Source organism: Falco punctatus (genome assembly GCF_963210335.1).
Source record: "Falco punctatus genome assembly, chromosome: 6".
Taxonomy (NCBI): Eukaryota; Metazoa; Chordata; class Aves; order Falconiformes; family Falconidae; genus Falco; species Falco punctatus.
This window is the reverse complement of record NC_137585.1, coordinates 6879610-6901608: the sequence shown is the minus strand read 5'-3', so window position 1 is coordinate 6901608 and position 21999 is coordinate 6879610. Positions and strand designations below refer to the sequence as shown.

Sequence of the window (21999 nt, the reverse complement as noted above, 5' to 3'; positions counted from 1 at the left end):
GCCGCCTTCCGGGGCCGGGCCCCGCCGCCTTCCGGGCCGCGCCGCGCCGGGATGCTGCTGCCGGGCGGGGTGGCGGCGCGGGGCCCGCCGGCGCTGGCCGCCCTGTCCCAGGTGCTGCGGCTGGAGCCGAGCCGTCGCGCCGGCGTCGTGTTCCCGCTGCAGAAGCTGGAGCGGTACCTGGCGCCTGGCGCCGACACGGAGCGGTTCCGCCTCTTCCAGCCCGGCCTGGCCGCCCTGCAGCGCGCCGAGCAGCTCTTCAGGCCCGGCCACGGCCACGCCATCGAGTACGTGAGCTCGGCCGTCCGCATGGGCCATGCCCCGCCGCCCGGGCCGCCCGAGGTGAGGGACCCGCGGGGCCGCACGGCGCTGTCCCCCGGCGCCGTCCCCAAAGGCTGAGCAAGGTCCAGGTGCCCCTGCCCGGCGTGGGTGCGGGGCGCTGGGCAGGTGTGGAAATGCTCGGTGCCTCCCCGCTGCAGGTGTGCTTCATCGGCCGCAGCAACGTGGGCAAGTCGTCTTTAATCCGAGCCTTGTTTTCCCTGGCCCCTGAGGTGGAGGTCAGAGTGTCAAAAACTCCGGTAAGGCCCGTTCTCAGCCCCGTTCGCAGCGCGCCTCCCGGTAAGCCCAGTTCTCAGCCCACCTCCTGCACAGTCAGAGGCCAGTGCCAGCCGCAGAGCAGGGCTGAGGACAGGGGGGATCAATTTCTCAGTAACTTGAAGAGTCCGTCAGAAGGTGCCAGCCACAGCGGCCAGCAGCTGGGAGCTGGCGCAGGCCGTGCACCAGCGAAGGAAAGGTGGCAGGAGCCCCGGCTGCTCCCTGCCCAGGGCCAGCACGGGCACCAGACAGAAGGGCTGCACCTGGGCAGAGGTGCCATAAAGCTCTTTGGGGAAGAGCCGAGCGCAGTGACCCATGAAGGTTTTTAGTCTGTTTTAAGGCTAGAGCCGCACAGGATCGCTCCAAGGATGAGAGACTGGGCAGCTTAAAGCAACAGAGACATTTCTGCAGCCTTCCCTGCGCAGGTGGGGTACAGTACAGAGCTGTTTTGCAGGGCAGCCCCTAGTCCGCTCCTCAAACCACCTTTTTAAAAGCACCCCCTTCCTTCATCTTACCTAAATCCTCTCCCTAGGGCCATACCAAGAAGATGAATTTCTTCAAAGTAGGGAAGTACTTTACTGTGGTGGATATGCCAGGATACGGCTACCGTGCCCCGCAAGACTTTGTGGAGATGGTGGAGGCCTATCTGCAGGAGCGGCACAAGTAAGGGACTTGCCTGTACCTTCACAGAGCAATGGAAGCCAGATGCCTGTATACAACGTCATGTAATTCGGTGAAAAAAAGCAGAAGGGGTAGCTACTTCCAGTGGTAGTATTGATTAGTTCACGTGTCATTTCACTGGGAACCTCGTTCGTGCTTAGAGAGACCAAACCAGCAGCAAATATCGAGGTGCTGCTCCATGCTGACCCTCGGTTTCCTTGCATGGCTTTTCTTGGCTCTTCCCCTCCCCGGATCCCATGTTACTTGTTCCATGCTGACCCTCACCTCGCATGCATGGCTCTTCTTGGCTCTTCCTATCCCTGGATCCCATGTGACTTATTCTTGGTTATGAATTTGGAAGTAGCAGAGCAGGCATGAAAAAAATGGTGGTTATTACTGTTGCTTGTATTTCTGGCAGCCTGAAGAGGACTTTTCTATTAGTTGATGGTGTAGTAGGACTCCAGAAAAAAGATCATATTGCTGTAGAGATGCTGGAAGAGTTTGGGATTCCCTATGTGGTAGGTAATGCTTTGTTCTCGTGTTGGTTATAAACTACAGATAATCTGTAAAGGTGTGTACCCGCTACCAGAGCTTATGCAAGGTGTCCTACCTAAGTAAAAAAAAACACACACACACCCCTTACTGCTAATAAAACAGGGCTAAAATATGTTGAGGGCGGCAAGTGGGATTTAAAGCATTTTTTACTTGATTTATTAAGTGGACAATTTTTTTTTTCTCAGTGCTCAGCTTAAGCTTGAGAAGGTCCACTCCTTATGCAGACTATAGAACTGTTTCAGTGAACTGCATTATACCATTTTTCCCCCCCTAGATACAACCCAGAGCTTTCAGCTTGCCTTGCAAGATGGCTCAGACTCTTAGAGATGTTCCAGGCTAGCAACCAAATAATCTCCTTTTCCTCTTTTAATCCTCCCTTTCTGGATCCATGCAGATGGTGTTAACAAAAATTGACCGTGCTTCCAGAGGACTGTTGTTAAAGAATGTACTGGGAATCCAGGAGTTTGTAAAGGAGAAAACTCAGGGATGCTTTCCTCAGCTATTCCTGGTCAGGTAAGGCTCTTCTCTGTTGCCGTTGCCTTTCAGGTGATGATTTTGATAGGGCAAACTACCTGAAATGGGTCTGTCTGCTCTAGAGGTGGCACTTCTCTGTGTCCCGAGGATGGACGGTGGGCTGCTGATGGGGAAGCACCCCTTTCCTTCTTCCCCCTCCTCTACAAGCGAGTGGGAGTTCCAGTTTCAAAGCTGCTTCTTCCTTTGGCCTTTCTCCGAGGGGGCAGCAGTCCCTGTGCTGCGTGCTAGTGGGCTTTGCCATTCTGTTTGGACTCGCATTGACAGTAGCAAGCTGTCTGATTTACACAGCTGTGGTGCTTGCTCTCGCCAAGGTTGTACTGCACTGTGGGAAATGTAATTTCATACAGCCAGTAGCTGGGTTTGCTTGCATTACTCCAAGACACAGCAGTATCTGGCGCTGCACACCCATGCCTTTGTTTCCACAGTTCTCTGGAGTTTTCGGGGGTTCACTTGCTAAGATGCTTTGTAGCCCATGTTACTGGAAACCTGCCTGCTGTAGAGGCCAGCTGAAAAGACAGGCTCCTGATCAGCTCAGCTCATCCAGAACAAAAGGTACCAAAACCAGAGGTCTGGGTTTTTGTTGTAAAAAGCCCAAGGTACTAGAATTCATTTTTAGATAAACTTGTATAAATTTCTGGATAAACTAGTATTTGTAACACTAAGCTTTTTGTGTAATAAATCCATCAATTCAGGAAGTTTGCACTGTGAATGAATCCAGGTTGTTATAAAACTGTTTTATAAAACCTACATGATTGTGCTGAGGACAAAAAAGCAAAGAGAACCTCCAAAGAGAAGCTCAGTTTTAATACAGCATGTCCTCTCCCTCCACCAAAATGTTCAAAAAGCTACCACTGCATGCCTAAGCTCTGCTCTATGTAGGATACGAGAATAGTCTAGTAATCTCATTACTAAAGACACATTTAGTTTAGGGAATAAAAACTGTAGCCCTAACATTAGGCAAACTGTACTTGCCCAGTTTAATTGAATGATACGCAGAGGTTTACTTCTCTCAGCTTACATAGCGTGGGCCAAAAACTAGTGCCTGTGCAACCTGCCTGCTCTAAGGCAATCTAGAGTGGAAATAGCCAGTTGTCTGTGAAGGTGTGTGTAGCACTTCTTATATATTTTACTTTGTAACTTTTTGCACATTCGATAGGTGCAGCATGACAGCACAGGTTGCCTGCACACGTCAAGCTGTTCCTGTTCCCGGTGTGTGAAGGAAAGGACATATCTTTAATGGGGTCTGCTTTTTGATTACTGTTGGCTTGAAACAAAATGGAATAAAAGACTGACATCTAGGGGAACGCCCTCCTTCTGCACTTTATCATGAGTCAGTGCTACATCTGTCTTTAATCCAGCTGCACTCAGACATCCTGCAGCTGCGCTCAGATGAATTGTCAGAGATGAGACATCCTGTCCGTTATCTGCATCTGTTCTACCCTGGCAGCTGAAGCAAAATACTGATGTCCCGTACTCTGTGAGCTGCTACTGTGCACCTGAAGAACTATCCCCCACAGCAGCTGGGTCTGTTTCAAAGCAGCTGAAGCTGTCCAGTTACAAGGTACAGAATCGGACAAAAGGGCTGCCATCAACAGCAGTAGTTGTACAGGAGAATTCAGAGCAAAGCTGTTATGCGCCTCCATCAAACTAGAACTCAGTCTTGTCACGTCAGCATTGATGAATGTGGGTATGCACTTCTCAAAGTTACTTATATTAAGTGTTAAACCTCAAGAAAGGGCAGTTCTTTTTTGTAAACCACTCTGAGGGCGAGAAGGTGGTATTTCTAGTGTTTTCTTTCATTATGGGATTTCTTGTAACTCATACTGGACACGAGGTGAATCTGTTTTCAACATACACGTAAGAAGTGGGGGGCATAAGGAATGCAGCAGAAAGATGTAGATCTCTAGCTTCCACATCTTAGCAGAGATCAAACCCGTAACTGATTTAATATTTTACCTCTAATTGCAAACCAGCCTGTGGGATGCTTGATCCTAGGGGGAAGTGCAGTAGTATCTAGACAGATGGAACAGGTGCAGGTAAACACTTCAGGAACAATACTTTCTCAGTATCTTAAAAAAGGGTTCTTCCAAAAGCATCAATCTTGTCAATGCCTTAACCTTGACTGAAGAGCTTCTGAAAAGAAGCCTGTATATGTCAAAAAGTGCAATTCTTGTTTTAGTCTCTCTTCAGAACAAAACCCCTTAGAGTGCTCGGAAGGCTTTTATTAACTGCTTAAATACATAAAATAGGCCTGATAAATCCATTTGTATTAGAAGTGCTTTCAAATGGCACTAGACTGTGAATTGGACTGCACAATCCTTGAGCGTGTGTGTACTGTTGCCTTGAGGTGTCCTTAGCAGAAGCCATGAGGCGCTAGGTCATACATACATGGTTTTCTAACAGCTGTACTAGAAACAGCAGGTATCGTTTTATCCTGAACCACCTTTACCTCTGGACTGGACACATGTTTTCTGCTGTGTTGGTCAAGAGATCTTCATTCGCAAGTGCTTCAAACACTGGAATAACTCTTGCATTTTTGCTCAGCCATCTGCAGGGAAGAACACCACAGTTTGTTACGCTCAAGAATCTGTGCCCCTGTGACAGGTAAGATAGTAAATAAAATCAAGTCCTCTCCTTCACCTAAACATTAAAACTTAAATGTCAGTGCCTTTGCTTTGCGTAAACAGGTGTCTGACAGCAGCAGACTTTCTTGCCAAGTTCTTAAGGAACATGCTGTGTTGCGGAGTGAGGAACTGCACTTTCTCAGGCCAGGGACACAAAAGCTCTCCCTTTCTTTTTCCCCACTCATTGATCAGTGGTGGGCCTACAGCATACTGAAGCAGTAGAGATCATTTCAGTTTTAAATGCTTTTGATGTCTTAAATCATTTGTAGTGCATACACTATACTGCAGGCACTCAGCATTACCTTGTAAAACTTTGCCTCTTCTGCACCTGTTACGTACAGAAATGGTGTAGAGTACTAGCTTCTATGGAAGTGTTTCACCTTGTGCAATCTTCTCCGGCCTTTCAGCAGTACTTTCTGCTTTGTCTTCCTCTGCTGTGTCTGGTCTAGTCTGTCACAGTAACCCTGGCACTATAAAGCCAGTCTTTTTGCAACAGTCCCCTAGAGCCGCTATAGCATAGAATGCATTTTAGTAGGGACCTTGACCAGATACTACGTCAATAATTCTATTTCATGTTAATGAAGTAACCTGAAAAAGTTTCTTAAGTTATTTGAAAATCAGAGGGTTGGATTTTTAGCAGGTAGGCATTTCAGATTCAGCCTCTCTAGAGGCATTTAGACAGAGAAGCAACATGCTATAAGGCAGAAGGAGCTCCGTTTACTGTCACTTGAAAGGTTGTTTCAGTGTTGCCTTCTTTCAGTCTTTGTCACAAGTCTTGCTCCTTGGGCTCAGCATTATTTTCATACTGTGCTCAGAACTAGAATGTAGTACAGTATGAAACAAATTTTGGATGCTGAACAGAAAGTGCCAAGTGTTAAATACAGACAATTCATTTTGCATTAAGTGGGGTGGCTGCCCATGAGAAGCAAGATACCTCCCTCAACTATCAAAGTTTCTGGCTAGGGAGGAAAGAGAATTTTAGCAGCAGCTAAGTTTCCAGTCTGTATCACTGGCTAATCCTGCTCCTGCTGGAGAGTACTTTAGTACCTGCTTATCCCAGCTATAACATGATACTGTATATTACGGAGAAACTAGCTTTTTCTGTGCAAGCAGGGACAAACCCCAGAAGACATACAGCTTCTTAATTCACTCTCCTGCTTAAATGTTTTGGAAACAGAATAAAAGACCAGAACCCATTTACAGAAGAGGCAAAGGAGGGAGGAATAAGTTGTGGGATTTGTGCCGTGCAATGAGGAAAGGAACAGAAGAAAAGGCAAACTGATCTTACATGACATCCCAAAATAAAAATGACTAGTTAATAAATGGAGAGGTGTGACTTACCTCTACAGCCCTCTATATGAGAAGCCAGCCTCTCCACAATATGCTATCACCAGTCCTGTAACTTCCTTTTATTTTCATCTGATGCATTTACAGCCAGTGGGTATCTAAAGGCACCACCAATAAACAGTAAATTAAGCATCCCTCCCTTATCTGCACAAGTGATTTTAATATTGGGTTTAGTAACTGCAATTTGATCTGCTCCTAAGAACTGGCCACAGCATTAAGGCAGTATGCACAGCTGTATTTTAACACTAACGCTGTCCAAGCACCTGTGAAATGCTTGACCTCCATCTACTTCAGATACAATTAGTCTGCTTTTAAGGCACAGCAAACTGTTCTGCTCAATAAGGTCATTATTGAGCAGCCATCAACTGTTTAGTTAAACATACAGCAGATTTTTTCAGGGAAGGTAGTTCATATTTTTATATTCTAATAATCTGCATGCCATTTGTGCACCTTGTGGCACATTTACCAAATTTATACAAGACAATAAATCCACCACTTCCACAGACATAGCTACTTAAACCAGTATTTTCTTGGAAAACCAGTGAGAATGATGAAAAACATATTATGCCAAGAAGTAGTAGGGGGAGTGAGGGGCAGGGAATAAATCTCATTGCTTTTCTTGCTAATGCTGCTTCCCAAGAAGTTATTCTCCACTGGCTGGTGTGTGACAAATACAGCACTGCTGGTCTGTTGCCCTCGCCCCTGATGCAGGCACAGAATGGGGTGTCTAGCCCTAACTCCACCAGGGAAGGCTATTTAGACTCAGACACTGAAAGGTGCTGTACTCACTCCTTTTGAATTCATTCCTTGGGATCCATCTGTGCTTCATCAAGACTCTCTCTGGCTGTACTCTCCAGCATGTTTTTGTTTCTCCGGTGTCTGCCCCTCAGCTGCACCTTTCCCTTCCTCTTCAGCTCCCTAGAGAAAAGCCTTTGTTCAAACTGAACTTGGCAAGGCAGTTACTACACTGGGAGAGCGAGCCTCCTGCTGGAGACGTGATGGATTTTTCTTGATAAGGAAAAATTTCTTTTAAGACAAAATTTTTTCTTAAACCAAAACCTGGCAAAGGCACAAGAACCTTGTATTTCTCAGGCATCAACAAAACTAGCTTAACTGCTCACAACAATTTATGAAGGATATAAGCTATTGCACAATTCAGAAGTATTATTGAACAGGGCGAAACCAATGCACTGAGATCAAAGCCCACATAGATTCTGTAGGACTTCAGAACAACAGCTGCCTTTCTGCTAAACATGATAAAAAACATTGCACTGATATTTAGAGATTCTTTTTCTTCAAAAAAAAATTGGCTTGGGAAACCTGGTACTCGGCCCCCAATTCCAAGAGACATTTCAGAAATTCTACAAACTGATGATGGAAAAAATGAAATAACGAACAATACTCACAAACCTCAGGGAAGGTTTGGCAGGTAGATCTGTAAAATAAGCCACACTCGATGGCAGTTTGCACACTGTCAGAAGGTACTGCTGGCAGCTTTGGCCCATAGCAGCCAGGGTTCAGGTGGCCAAAGTATTTATAAATTTGGGATAAATAGTTTTGGACAACTTTTAAAGACCATTCTAATAGAAAAATATTTCTTTTCTTCCGTCCTTAGTGGTTCCCCAGCATGACTTCTGAGGCATAACTAAGACATTTGTTCTAGACCTGGTACTCTAAAGAACTTTACCAACAATATTAAGAGTATTGTAAGCAACTTAAAAATAATGCAGTAAAACTAAGAAGAAACTTTTTTTACAGTATAAAATATATCAATGTTAAAGTTTCTTTAAGATGTTAAGAAACACTAACAGGTGTCCAAGCTGATGAGGCTAAATCTTGTTCAAGCCTTAGATGTTAAATTACAAAGAAACACAGTTCTCTTTGCAGCTCCAGGTGGGAACTTAAGCACAAATTCAAGTTACATGGCATGGTGCAGAGGCCCTTTTTTTATAACCTAGCTGAAAAGGGCATTACTTAAGCAACCGATCTGTGTCCATTTCCCTTTGTTTGCCACTCCTCTGGTTTGGGGGTTTTTTAAACCTACTTTACGCTAACAGTATGAAACATACCTCACACACACAAAAAAAAAAAAAAGTTTATTTAGATGTTGATAGGACTCAAGTATTATATAGAAGGAAAAGAGAATTTGTGAGTCACATTGTACTTGTTTGGCTTAGGGGAAGTCATTCTGCGCTGTGTTTAGCCCCAAGAGCGAGGGACTGTCACAGCAAGGGCTTCTAGATTCCAGTGCAGACTCCTCCACTGAGCACTCGGTTACAGCAGGAAGCAAGCAGCATACACAGAAGTTACCACCACACACATTGATTTCAGTCCTACTTTTGATGCAAGAGTGTACTCTAGCCTCGCAATTGAAGTTAGTTTCCAGGTTTTGGCCATGGGAAACTGCCACGCCTGTGGGGATTACCTTCAGTTTCCAAGTTGTTTGGTCATAGTCAATTGTGCTTCAATGTGTGAAGTACTGAGAACTAGGAAAAGGAGAAACTTAAGTGAAAAGGCTACACATCCATTCACGTTTCCTTAAATCCAGAGTTCATGGAGAACATATTTTCTTTTTGGATTTCCACCCTCACTGTCAAGCACAGCAAAAGCATCTCATTCCATCTCTTTACACCTGCCAGCAGTTTCACTCACCAGCTCTTTGCCCTTAGTATACTTCAGTTCTCAGAGCCATCAGTTACTTCACCAAAAAAAAAAAGAGTAAGTACATTCCCTTTCCTGTAGGTTATTATTACAAGCATAATCTCAAATTTATTGATCTAAAATCATTTACCATGTTAGAAAGCAAACGCTCTTCTTTCACAATGCTCAAATTCAAATCACTTGCCAAGCATGGATGCATGTTCCGTGTTCACTATATAAAGTGAGGAGGAAGAACTTACCCCAAATCATGCTAAAAATCAGAAACAAGAATAAAACCCAGTGTTTTGACTTGGCTAAGCCAAATCAGTTCCACACGCAAGCAGTAAAACAAGCTGTCCTTTTCTCCCTTTCTACCTATATTTACTTAGCCCATAGTTAAAACCTTAGCATGTTGTAAGAACATGTACCAATGCCATCAGAAAAGAAAAAAAAAACCACAAGTTTATTATCACCTTTTTTTTTCTTTTTGAATGGCCTAAAAGCTATAAAGTCTTAAGTATTTAGAATTCATAGATTACAAGGACATTTACTTCTAGGAAGCCTTTTCCTGACAGGACAAGCAACTCCATACTGTAACTGCACCAGTATCGTACCTTATATTGTGAAGTTTCATCTTCAGTTTATCCTGAACAGACCTGGGCAGCAGCAAACACATGTTCTCTCCCAAGTCACAGATGATCTGAAAGGGAAATTCCAGAGTTCATTTGAGATCCTCTTTCCATGAAACCCTGTCACTAAGTGGTGTGCAATCTTTCAACTTCTTAGTACCAGCAAAAAAAACCCAGACCCACTGACTTCCATGTCACACCCTAGCCACTATTTTTCATAAAATGAAAGTCAGAAATTGGTTTTGAGCTTTGATACAGCACATTCACTGTTTTTCATATTTGCAGAATACAAATAATACTCAGTGTATTACAAGTGCACAGGAACTGTCAGCTTCAAGTCACAAACTCGCAGCCAAAGTCCATAAGGAAGTTGCTCTCACATTAGCTGTTCCAGAATTACCTGTTACAAGGATAAATGTGCCTCCTTCAAAAACTTTGGGATGAGAGGAGAGGCCAGTAGGCATGACAGCATGGTGGGAGCACGCTAGAGACCACCCAACCAGGGCAGGAAAGCGGATGGACACTTCCCCCCCCTCTTTAAGCAACTCTGGGAAGTCTCTGTATCAGACTCAGGTTCTCACGGGCAACTTGAACCTCCCTGACATTTGCTGGAAGGGCAACAGGATGAGACACAAGCAGTCAAGATTTCTGTAGGGTGTCAGGAATAGCTTTGTGATACAGGTATTAGATGGGCCACCCAGGGTGACACACAGCTGCATCTGCTACTCACTAACAAAGGAACAACTTGCTGAGGACATGGTAATCAACTTGGCTGCAGCAGCAATGCAATAGTGGACTTGAGGATCCTGAGGAGAGCGATGAAAGAGAGTAGCAGATCCTGGACCTCAGCTCATTCAGGGAACAACCACATGGGATCCCATGGGATGCAGCTCTGAAGGACAAGAGAGCTTGACAGTTGGCAGTCTTCAATGAGAGCATCTTCCAAGCACAAGAACGAGCCATCCTCATACTCAGACAAGCAGGCATACCAGGAGATAACTGGCTGCACTGGGAACCCAGGACAGAGCTCCAACATAAAAAGGCAGCATTTAAGAGGTGAAAACAAGGACAGGCTACAAAAGAGGAATTTAGAAGCTTTCCCCAGGTGTGCAGAGATGGTGTGAGGCAAGCCAGAACTCAGCTGCAGCTGTGACTTGTGAAGGACATGAAAAGCAACCAGAACTTCCGCAGTTACACTGGTAGTAAAAAGCCGAACAAGGGAAATGCAGTCCTGTTGCTAAAGCAGGTGGGTCATATGTCCTAATCCTCTGCTTGTCTTTACCAAAAAGGTCTCCCAGGCCTTTGGAAAATCTAAAAGGATTCAAGAGCGGAGCTGCCAGTGGACAAGGATCAGGCTAGGGATTACTTGAGCAAGCTGGACCTGTACAAGTTCATGTGAACTGACAGGCTACATCTGAGGGTGCCGAGAGAGCTGGGTGACGTCCTTGCAAGGCGGAGATCCCTGATGACTGGAAGAAAGTAAATGTTGCACCCATCTTCAAAGATGTCAAAAGAACAATTCAGGGAGCTGCGGATTCAGCCAGCCTTACCTCTGTCCCTGGGATAATCGTGGAGTGAGTTACCTTGGAACATATTTCTGGGCACATGAAGGAGAATGGATTTGGAGACTGCATGAATTTATCAAGGGTAAATCATGCCTGACCAACCCAACTGCTTTCTATGACAAAATGACCAGATTTTTGTATGAGGAGAGAATAGCAGATGTCATATACCCCAGATTTATCAAGTCTTTCTACATTATCTCCTGCAATATTTTATTCAGATTAGGACATTATAGTCTGGACACGTGCACAACTAGATCAGTAAAAACTAGTTGGATAATTGGGCTCAGAGGGTAGAAGTCAGTGGGTCATACTCCACCTGCATGGCAGTTAGAAGTGGGACACTATAAGGGTCTACCTTGGGATGTGTCCAGTTTAACATTTTTACAAGTCATCTGGAGGAGGTGCATTCCTACCAAACGGTCATATGGCACCAAACTGGGGAAAGCAGCTGACACACTCGAGGGCAGGGCTGCCATTGAGAGCGACTTGGGAGAGCTGGTGCAAGGGCTGACAGCAACCTTAGGAAATTCAACAAGGGCAAGTGCAAGTCTTGCTGAAGGGATGGAAGAGCCCCTGGCAACCGCACAGGCCAGAGACTTGACTGTTTGGGAGAAGACAACCTTCCTGACTTCATGGCTGATCCTCTTTTCCAGCAGGGGAACAGAGTAGACACCTCCCGAGGTCCCTTTTCAAACCTCATTATCCTGATCTGACAACCTAATAAAGAGCATCATGAACAGATTTGGGGAGGGTCACCAAATCCATCTCAGAGTAACTCCTTTGCAGCACAGCTTCAATGTGAAGAATTACAATGTTTGGTTTTGGAAAATTAAAAAAAAAATTACAGGGAGAAAAGGCTCGTAGCATCCCTGCTTCCACAGTAACAGAATTTTACAGGCTAGAGCACACCCATCTGCAAAGCTATTTGCTTTACAGTTATTTATAGTTACTAGCAACAGTGAACGATGCAAGGTAAACAATCCATACGCTGCCTTCTTCTTGCGGTCCCTGAACTGCCCCTTTCCTACCTGCTTCTGGGTCAAGGCAGGTGCCTGTATAACCCAGCCCCAAGCCGTGGGGTTCCCAGCTTCCCCCGGCGCCCCGATACCGGCAGGGGCTGGGCGGACGGGGGCAGCCCCCCAGCCTGGCAGCGGGGCACTCGCCAGCCCTACCCCGTGTTCCTTCCGTGCACCCACCCCCCGCCGCCCAGGGCAGCACCAACCCGCCCCCCCCGGCGAGGGCGGCGAGCGCTCGTCCGGGCTGCAGGCGGTCACACGGGCAGCTACCGCAGGCAGGGAGCTGAAGCGAAACCCCAGGTCTGCACCTACAAAGCATTGCACTGCACAGTTTTTTATTTTGCCCCTGAAGAAAACGCGTTGTATTAAAATGCTCCAGATACCAAAGCAGCTAGGAAGAACGCGGCCTCCCACGTAACAATTGCGGCCGGTTCGGTCCCCCAACGGCCGCGCTCCCGGGGCCCGCAGCACCTTCTCGCCGGCGGAGCAGCCGCCTCCCCAGAGAAACCCGGCCGCTCCGGCACCCTCGGAGAGCGAGCGGTACCGGCGGGCGGCAGCGCCTCAGCCGGCGCCCACAGCCCGCCCGGCGCGCAGCCGATGATGCAGCCGCAGCCGGCCAAGGCCGACAGCACGGTCCCCAGTGCCGCCCCCGGCACCGCCCGAGCCCCGCCGGGCGCAGCCCCCGCCGGCTGCGGGCAGCGGAAGCGGAAGCGCCGCCCCGGCAGCAGGTGTGGCCATGGCGGACGAGGAGGAGGACGCGCCGGTGAGTGGGGGGCGGGGGGGCAGCGCTTCCCGCTGGGGTCGGGGTCGGGGTCCCTCCGCCGCCCTGGGCGCTGACGCGGCCTCTCCTCCGCTGTGCCCCGTCTAGTTCGAAGAAGACGCGGAGGAGGCCGGCGGGGGCCTGGACGGCGGGCAAGGCAAGAGGAAGAGGCTGTTCTCCAAAGAACGTGAGTGGAGCCGGGCCAGGACGCCCTGCCCTGGCGGTCACCCGCCGCGGCTTTTAGGGACCATGTCCCTTCCCCAAACACGGCTGAAACCGTCGTGGTGGCTACGGAGTGCCCGAACTCCGGTTTCCATAGCCAAACGGCAGCTTGCATCCTGCGCTCTGGCTGAAAGCACAGCAAGCTGTTGCATAGATCCCCCTAAAAAATATCGCTAATGCATCCTCTGAACCGAACTGTGCCAACGGTGAGTTGCACGGTCAGTCGGCGGTAGGCTAAATATGTATTTAAAGAGTCTGTCATCAGGCACGCTCTTCTGTACGCGCAGCACTGGGCTTCTGTTGGCTTCTGTCTGCCTGCTTATTTCCTGCATGTTTGCTCAAGAATTGTCCAGCCCAGCAAAAAAAAAATAAATAAACATGCCATCCTGGTGCATGGATGTGCTGCTAGTGAGCTCTATCTAGATGTGTGCTGCTGACGGCGCTGAATGGATGAAAGAAGCCTCACGTTGTTTCTTTCTGCAGTAAGATGCATGATGTATGGATTCGGGGATGACCAGAACCCTTACACAGAATCAGTGGATATTCTCGAGGACCTGGTGATAGAGTTTATCACAGAAATGGTAAGTCGGCTGTAGACAGCATGGTCAACACATCCTCACCAAAACTTTAATCTTAGAAGGTTAATACTTCCAGCTCAAATACTGCGTTATTCCAGGCCCAAAACTCTGATGCTAGTCAGAAAAAGCCACACGTAAACTTTGCTCTTCCAAGATTAAGGCAAAATTCATCCATCTTGCTCCATGTGCATTTATAAGTGTCTGAAGTCCTTAAGGAGCAGCTAGATCAGTACTGTAAGGGGAGGAACACACAGCTGACGTTGGGGTGCACTGCAGCATCGCTCTGGGTGCAGCTGACAAAAGACGAGGCTCAGCTCTGAGTCTGGCAGCTTTCTGTATTCTCCCGGTGTCTTTACATGGATGGGAATGTAGCTGTGCACTATGAAAGAAATGCCTGAAGCCATCACTCTTCCAGATATTTGGATACTGTGTGAAATTTTGTTTTGGTTTTTTTAAAAAAAAAAGTTATTCCTACTCTTTGTGGATCCCTTTTCTTTGAAAGGCTGGCCTTGCCTTTCCTCGGCAAAATGCCCTCAACTGTCCTGTGATATAGTTACCTCACATTGCTTCCAAGTTCTGCCTGATGCTGTTTGTCTCCGAGCACTCTGCAGGCTGGGTGTCCTACATGTGATCTGGCTTTAGTTGTGATGCCATTATGGTTAGGTGTGTATAGTGGTGTGTGCTGGGTGTGACAGGTAGCTGGGGACAGCAGAGCGGCCGCAAGTCCATGGTTTACTGGGAAGCTCTCCTGTGCGTAGGATAATGGTGCCCAGATCCTGCAGTTGCTTACTTTTTGATTATAAAATGACTGAAAATGAAGTGGTACGGAGAGCTTAAAAAAATTTAAGGGGCAAAGGGACCCTGCTGACTTTCCTCTTTTCCTCCCACAGACACACAAGGCCATGTCAATTGGGCGGCAGGGTCGTGTACAGGTTGAGGACATTGTCTTTCTAATACGCAAGGATCCACGGAAGTTTGCCAGAGTTAAAGACCTCCTAACTATGAACGAAGAACTGAAACGAGCCAGAAAGGCCTTTGATGAAGCAAACTATGGATCTTGATTCTGTGCACGAGCTGCACTGGGGCATTACTTGAGCACCTGCTGCCCAAAAGGAACATTGTATGTTGTTTATTGTTTGGAGGGGTTGTTCGGGATGGTCACTGCTGGGATGGCTGCCCTCACTTTGAGTCTTTTCTGAGAAGTCTTCAAGCAGCTGAATGCTGTTGATTTTATGTGGTATACTTGGGTAATTTTATACCATTTTATGGAACGGGAAAAGACCTCTAACAATTCTTGTAAGATGTCACAAAACAGTCTGAAGTAAGACTGTGTTGGGTCAGGTATCTAGGGGGCTACTGGCTAGTGATTCTCTATAGCTGTTTGAGTTACCACTAGGTGTTCCTGTGACAGGAAACCTAGAAAATGGATCTTGGTTAATGGGACATAGTTCAGGCTTGAAGACTATTATAGAAGTTCTTCTCTTTGCTCTGTGTATGTGTTCTTTGAATAAAACATTTTAAGTTTGTGCCTATTCCTCCTAACTAAACCTACAATGATAATTCACACAATGTGCATAATACAGGGGGTTTGGCACTTAATGGGTTAGGAAGGTTATATTTTTCCTTCCGGCCTAGGGGGCAAAAGTGTTTTGTTTTCTACCACTGTTAAGCCTAGTAAATTGAAGTTAACCTATTCCAGGTTTACTTGAACTTACAGCCTTTCCTTAGTCCTGTAAGGCAGGTGCTCTACAATAAAGCAGACTCACATTCTTCATGCTGAGACAATTTTTTTCTTATCTGGTGATCTTAGGACTTACTTAGAGCCTGGTGTAAAGCAGCAACCCCATGGCTTGTTTTAACATTATTTCATTAATACATGTTGGAGTAGCTGTGCCTTGTATTACCAAGCAGGCAGAACTGCACTTAAATTAAAAATATTTCAGGACAGCGAGAAACATGTTCACCAGTCAGGAGTTTACTGTTGTAGGTCACAGCTGTGCTTTCCCCTATTTCTGGAGCAGCTCAGAGGCAGCAGGTTCAGTTAAATCCTCATTTCAGAGTAAGGAAAATAAATGCTGAACAGTGCTAATATTGCAAGTCAACGCTGTCCCCTATACAAGCAGCACAGAAGGAAGAGTGTAAGACTGCTTCCTTGGAAAAGTGGCAGGAAGTCTTTTGTCCTAAGCAGCAGTAAGTGAACAGCTGCAGCCATCTGCCATGGGACAGTAACTATTTGCATGGTGGATCTGACAGCTTAACATGGTTAAGCAACAGAGAAGGAACACTAACTCAATGTCACAGTTCCTCGACAAGGCTAGGTAAAAGGATGAAGACTACACAGCTCTTTGAAACACCCCTTCCATAAAAAAAGAAAAGCTGTTTTACAAAAAAACCCATAAAATAGTTTCTACTTTCTTAGCAGAACTCGGGATGCAAGTTACCAAGACACCATTAGGGTTCTGAGGGTTTTATTTAAAAAAAAAAAATAAAAAATTGGAATTACTTGACACCTCTCTTCCTTGCAAGTCCAGGGTCAGACACCCATCACTGCAAAAATAGAATCAATATCCATGTTCTCAGTAGCTTCTTTCCACACAGGGCCTAGGCTTCTTTCCAGAAGCAGCTGCTTAGGGGTCCCTGCTGTGCTTAGTTTGACAGAGCCTGTATCAGCATTGGAACAGCCTTCCTGACTCAGAGGTCGATCCTGGTAAGCTGGGAGGATGGGTGATACACTGCTCTTACAGACTCCAGAAAACTCAGAAGGTTTTTGCCAAACAGTTTTCGAAGTCCTCTTCAGGCACACAGATGATTTGAGCCTCCTTCGACAGAACCATGCCCTGCGGTACTGCTTTGGCCAGCGTGCGTTTTGTGACCCATATAGGAGACATTTACGGACAGATGTCTTGACACAGCACAGTTTTTTCTTCAAGCTTAAGGGGAGGAAGGTGCACAAAACAATTATCAGCTGCTAATGTGTTAATTTCATTTGGGGTTTGGAGAAATTTGGTTATTAGCCTTCTCAACCATTTCCCTTGTCATACCAGTGAGATGTAACAGCACCTTGAACCACAGTAGCCAGGGCATTCTGAAGACAGACAACACCCCTTGCATCATATTATGCACCATCACCACGATTAAACATGCACATGATTTAAATTGCATTTTCATCCTCCCTCTTAAGTATTTGCACATTTGTTAGCCTTTTAAATCCTTCCACAAATGACCAAAGTTAAACAGAATGTCCATGTCAGAGCATCTAGTAACCTAAACTAGTGATCCTGTTAGAGTTTAAAACGAATGGGTTATACCACTGCATTTCTCTACACTGTAGCAAAGTACATAGTATTAAAACATAAAGTGTCAGACCATAAACGCCACGCGCATGCAAAATTACCTGTACCCTTGAGCCTCCACGTGGTGCAGCCGGTTGCTTTTCAACAACTTGTTACGCAGAAAGTAAGTTTCTGGTTTGAATTTGTTGCCTCTGCACCACTGAATAGCTTTTCTGAGTGCCTCCGACAGCTCCCCAAACGATGCAGCTGCTTGGACCATTTGTACAAGAGATCCAGTATGCTGCAGTTTTGCTATACGAGAGGAAAGTGATGCCGACTTTGCTTTAAAAGGTGTCGATGCAATATTTATACCCTGAAACAAAGAGTAACAGAAATAATTAGTCTTTTAAAACCATGGCATGCCTGATCCTCTCCGGGAGAGGAGCAGAGCACCAAGGTTTTTATTGAGAACATTCCTTATTCCCTAAGAAGAAAGTGGAAGAGCAGTCTTGTTTTGTGGAATACAAAAACGAGGCACATAGAATTTGTGTTCCTGTCTCCTACTGACTTGCTGTCTGGTGATTTTACTTGACATACCAACCAATGCTCAAATTCCAGAAATTAGTAGTGATTTTCAGTACAAAGCTTCCACACTAACTTGGGTTGTTAAGACAAGCAAAAAATAAGGCATAGAAAGGGGACATTTTCAATCAGGAGTATCATGTTTTGAGTGAGAGTCTTTGAAGTTAAAAAACCCCCATGTGTAAAGCAGTACCATAGAAACCTCTTGTGCTGGAGGTCTGGATGGTCTAAGTAAGCTCTTCACATCAAACCCCAGGTGCTTCCCTATAAAGAGAGAGGAGAGTTCCCATTAAGAAGTAAAAGCAGTTTCAAGTCTTTGCACAGAGCACCACAGTGCTTTGCCCTGCTGAGCTCTCAGCAGGCTCACACCTGTACTCAGCTTTTCCAGGCAAACTCAAGGGGACTACACTCATCTCACATGGCAGCTGGCGAGGGATGAAGGGGATATGCAAAGATTTACAGATGGCTCCAAAGGAAAACTTCACGGGCAAAAGCTTCACACAAACACCTGGATGCCTGCAGTCACTGGCCATAGCCCTGACTGCAGGGGAAAACTTGGACATGGCCCAGAACAAGCAAGCACAGGATACTCACCTCCTGCACTTACACCCTTATCTACTCTTGTATGGGCTGCAGACAGTGCACTTCACTTCTCTCACTATCCTTGGGCCCCGTCTATCCAGAAGCAGGAAAACAGAAATAACTGTTTACAGGACCTGCATACTGCATTTAGCATCTGCTTCTCTCCAGGCTGTATCATGTTTAAAAAAAAACATAAACCCCAAAACGTCACAATACTGGCATTATCCACAGCTTTATAAAGCGTACACGCAACATTCTCTCCCTCTTCCAAGGACAAAAGAGGGGAGTTTGTACTAGAACCGCACTCTGCAGGTAGTAGAAGTGCTGGGCTCTGTTGGACAGAAGTTGCAGTTAGTCTCTGAGATGTCAGAAACCAGTAGCACTGTGGCACAAGGCTTTACCTCTGCTGGCTCTGGTCACCAGAACTGGCTCTCCGATGTCCGCAGGGCATGGGATGGTAGAGTTTCTCACAGTACTCGTGCAGGTCGCAAAATTTCTCTTTTTCCCAACCTCTGCCACTGGCATTGTTGGGAAGAGCTTCTTCACCCAGCTGGTAGGTTTTTTTGTTGTAAGCATTCTAGCCTTTTGCTTTTTCACCTCAGAAGAAATGTTAACTCCAAGGAAGTTACTGATATCAGAAGGGAAGGTAAAGCCCTTGATATAAGGCATCTGTTGGGTCTCAGATACCAGATGAAGCGATGTCAACAATATGCTGTACAAGGACATGAGACTCTGCAATACACACCTGTACTGAATCCTGAAGAGACAAAACAGAAAGGTGTGGAGTTTCCTCTAGCAAAACCTTGCGCTCTCTAAACAGCTACCTTCAGTTCAAGCAGAAGAGATTCCAAGCTGCCCTTTCTCTATTCCTTCTCAATACAAGATTGTCGTCTTATACTCCACCACCATGCCTTCCTTAATATTAGTTTGAGCTTTAAAGAACTGTTCAAGATCAGAACGTAGCAGTGACTTGGCTAGTAAATCCCTGGTCAGCAGCCCCTCTGCTTCCCTAGAGCTTTGCTCAGTGCCACACCTGGGACTCATCAGGTTCTCAGGTCACATCCAAATCATTTGACATGAGGTCTTTCCCTAAAACCACCCTGCACCAACTCAGGATAACGGTACTATCATACATCATACAATCTTAAGTATTAAGCTCTACGCTTACCGGGGAGAAAAATTTCTTGTGCCAAAGAATATTTTACTAAGTTCTTCCATGCAACGCTGTTACTCCCTCAACTGCAGACAGCGGTTACTTTCTCATACTGTGAGACAAGAACACTGATTTCCCTGGTAAACTCAGCAGAACTATAAAACAACTTTATCACAGCCTTCTCATTTCAGCATGAGGCAGGACTTGCTGCAAAAAGTACCAGATGTTAGTGTTTGTGGCACGCTGGCATTAACACGGCAATTTTATTAGTGCTGAAGTTAGCTATGAACCAAGAAGAAAGCCTTCCATAACAGCACATAAGAAGTGTCTCTCCACTTTCACATCTCTTCAGGTGCTAGAATCAAGTCCAAAAGGATGGAGGGATCCCCCTCCTCCTCCCAAATGAATAAAGCTCACTCAGCAGCAAGGCCTAATTGTAAGCCCTTCTCCCTGACAGGCACATTGAAACAGACAACAAACAAGACAGACTTTAGAATACACAAACCATAGCCGGCTCAACAACCCCGAAGCCACAGTGTTCAAAAGTATGAATTCTTCTGAGCAGAGATGTTTAACGGACAAGCTGAAGATTACACCAGTTAAGGATAAAAAATAAACAGCATGTAATGAGACTTGCTGAACATACCAACTAAAGGCAATTCACAAGGCAACATCCTGGATAATTTGGGAGATGAGTATCCAGACTTTGGATTGCTCAGGGCCAGAACAGCAGCCTGCCAACAGCCTGAGGTTCCTACGTAATAACTTGAAAATAAGATGTCTGGCTATCAAAGAAACTTCAAGTTGCACATTGAATTACACAGTTGAGTCTGTCAGCAATACAGGGCCTACAGCAAACCTGGTTATGGTCTCACGCGGTGCTGCTGGTGAACTGTAAGAATGTTTTCTTGGTGAAAAAAGGATACAGAAAAGCTTTACAGCAACAGTCCAGTAGACGTAGTATGAGCTTGCAACCTCCCAATACCTTCAGAGCCACAGTTTCCAGCATAGGCTGACTAGGAACTAAGCAGTCCGCCTGGGCTTGGGATTTATTTTTCCTGTGTTGATACAGGGATGAGGAGATGGTTATGATCTAGCATTCCCCCTCTGTAGCTCTGCAGGCTGAGTAAATGGATAGTATAACATACAGGATTACAACACTTACTTGGGAATCAGTTCTGCCAGAGTTTCAATGCAGCCCACCAAGCTCATTTTCCACAGCCGCTTCAAGCATTGATCAACCTAGAAAAAAAGAAAAGTTCTTTGACAGGTATTTTTGAGAGATGGGAACGTCCTGCTCCAAGAACTGTCGCTATACTAAATGACACCTTCCTCTTAGTTTAACAGCATAAATTGCAGGTTTGCATGCTGGAATGTTCTGATACATTCCTATATCAGCACTATGATGAAAAAGGTCCCTTTAACACACTACAGTGAACACGGAATTAAATGATGGGCTGGAGTAGGCCATTGTTAACTGGTGCTGCATGGTTTCCCCTGCTGTATACAACGGCTTTTGGTGTTGGCTTTCAGGAATGAAATTTACATAAATGAAGAAAGCAAGAACAATTCCTGTCCTATTTCAAAACAGTTATTTGAAGATACTAACAATCCCTTTACTGGAAAACTGGTAAGGACTTCACTTTTCATCTTAAAACAGAAAGTGCCTAAGATTATTCTTCCCTCTCCCATTATTACAATTAATTTAAAATTAAATCCCTGTATTACTTGTGTATTCAAATGTGTATAACTGTACCTACTTCAGGTCTCAGCGTCAGTATAAAAGACATGAGTATCGGTTCCACAGGGCCGGGAAGCAGCAGTTGCACGGGGGGGGGGGGGGGGGGGGGGAGGGGCACAGAGCCAAGGAACCTTCTAAACTCAACCGTGAGGAGACTTGCAGACGACACAAATTCCCCTGCTCCAAAACGCTTTTTGCACGACGCTCCAGGCAGCCCGCGCTACCCCAAAGGCCCTTCAGGGACCAGTGGCTGCCCGGGACCGCTCCTCACCTGCTTCAGGGCCAGGAAGGGCCGGTGCCGCAGCAGCCTGCTGTGGTACACGTAGAGCACGGCCCGCAGGACGCGTCCCTCGGCGGCCAGGCCGGTCCCCGACAGCCGCTTACCGGCGATGCAGCACCGCCGCCGCAGCACCGGCAGCCACCGCACTGCGGGAGGGAGCCAGGAGCGCCTCAGCGCCCGCCGCCGCCCCCCCACTCACCCCCCGCCCCGACCGCCGGGGCGTCCCGCTCGGCGCCCGGCAGCGCCTTACAACGCCCCCCAGCCCCCCCGGGCCGGGCCCGGCCCCCCGAGGGGACCTGCAGGGTGCGTGGCCGCCAGGGCCACCGTCGCGTTGCTCGCGGGCCACGGCACGTCCAGCCGGTTCCACGCCGCCTCGGGCGCCGCCATCTTCCCCGCTGCGGGGGCGGCGCTGCGCAGGGCAGGAGGGAGGCCCCGCGCGGGCGGGACCACGTTACCGGGCCGGGGAGGGGGGGCAGCGGAGCGGACCGAGCCACCCCCGCGGGGGGGTGGGCCGAGCTGCTGCGGGGCTCGGCCTGCGGGCAGCGAGGCCGGGGGAGGCGGCGGGGGCGTGCAGCTGTGTGCCGGGCACCCCGGGGCTGCCGGGGGGAGCTCCCGGCCTTCCCCAGCCGCCTGTGGCCGCGGGGAGCTGCAGGCCCCCATCCGGCAGG

General features: G+C 47.1%; 3 protein-coding genes across 3 annotated transcripts; 2 read left to right on the top strand and 1 right to left on the bottom strand.

Moving 5' to 3' along the window:
- Positions 1 to 5: 5 nt before the first annotated feature.
- Positions 6 to 3644, top strand: GTPBP8 (GTP binding protein 8). Its single transcript, XM_080393700.1, has 7 exons — positions 6 to 339; positions 477 to 575; positions 1124 to 1254; positions 1670 to 1769; positions 2201 to 2319; positions 2766 to 2892; positions 3497 to 3644. Exons 1-6 carry the CDS (start codon positions 52 to 54, stop codon positions 2848 to 2850), a joined length of 822 nt encoding a protein of 273 aa, XP_080249826.1. The 5' UTR covers positions 6 to 51; the 3' UTR covers positions 2851 to 2892; positions 3497 to 3644.
- Positions 3645 to 12810: 9166 nt separating this feature from the next.
- On the top strand, positions 12811 to 15247 carry TAF13 (TATA-box binding protein associated factor 13). Its single transcript, XM_080393710.1, has 4 exons — positions 12811 to 12924; positions 13030 to 13108; positions 13627 to 13724; positions 14612 to 15247. Exons 1-4 carry the CDS (start codon positions 12898 to 12900, stop codon positions 14780 to 14782), a joined length of 375 nt encoding a protein of 124 aa, XP_080249836.1. The 5' UTR covers positions 12811 to 12897; the 3' UTR covers positions 14783 to 15247.
- Positions 15248 to 16172: 925 nt separating this feature from the next.
- On the bottom strand, positions 16173 to 21963 carry RMP64 (ribonuclease MRP subunit p64). Its single transcript, XM_080393660.1, has 9 exons — positions 21628 to 21963; positions 21323 to 21477; positions 20476 to 20552; positions 20237 to 20368; positions 19816 to 19893; positions 18559 to 18914; positions 17769 to 17839; positions 17116 to 17366; positions 16173 to 16651 (listed from the first exon to the last, which is right to left on the bottom strand). Exons 1-9 carry the CDS (start codon positions 21716 to 21718, stop codon positions 16255 to 16257), a joined length of 1608 nt encoding a protein of 535 aa, XP_080249786.1. The 5' UTR covers positions 21719 to 21963; the 3' UTR covers positions 16173 to 16254.
- Positions 21964 to 21999: the final 36 nt, after the last annotated feature.

Excerpts from the sequence above, each read along its gene's own strand:
- RMP64 (XM_080393660.1), bottom strand. The coding sequence starts at position 21,718 with ATGGCGGCGCCCGAGGCGGCGTGGAACCGGCTGGACGTGCCGTGGCCC. Across the intron at positions 21,478-21,627 it reads GGCGGCCACGCACCCTGCAG|TGCGGTGGCTGCCGGTGCTG; the intron begins GTCCCCTCGGGG and ends TCCCTCCCGCAG. Across the intron at positions 19,894-20,236 it reads TGTTGCTGTAAAGCTTTTCT|CTTGTCCGTTAAACATCTCT; the intron begins GTATCCTTTTTT and ends TGTAATCTTCAG.
- TAF13 (XM_080393710.1), top strand. The coding sequence starts at position 12,898 with ATGGCGGACGAGGAGGAGGACGCGCCG. Across the intron at positions 12,925-13,029 it reads ACGAGGAGGAGGACGCGCCG|TTCGAAGAAGACGCGGAGGA; the intron begins GTGAGTGGGGGG and ends TGCCCCGTCTAG. Across the intron at positions 13,725-14,611 it reads TAGAGTTTATCACAGAAATG|ACACACAAGGCCATGTCAAT; the intron begins GTAAGTCGGCTG and ends TTCCTCCCACAG.
- GTPBP8 (XM_080393700.1), top strand. The coding sequence starts at position 52 with ATGCTGCTGCCGGGCGGGGTGGCGGCGCGGGGCCCGCCGGCGCTGGCC. Across the intron at positions 576-1,123 it reads TCAGAGTGTCAAAAACTCCG|GGCCATACCAAGAAGATGAA; the intron begins GTAAGGCCCGTT and ends TCCTCTCCCTAG. Across the intron at positions 1,770-2,200 it reads AGTTTGGGATTCCCTATGTG|ATGGTGTTAACAAAAATTGA; the intron begins GTAGGTAATGCT and ends GGATCCATGCAG.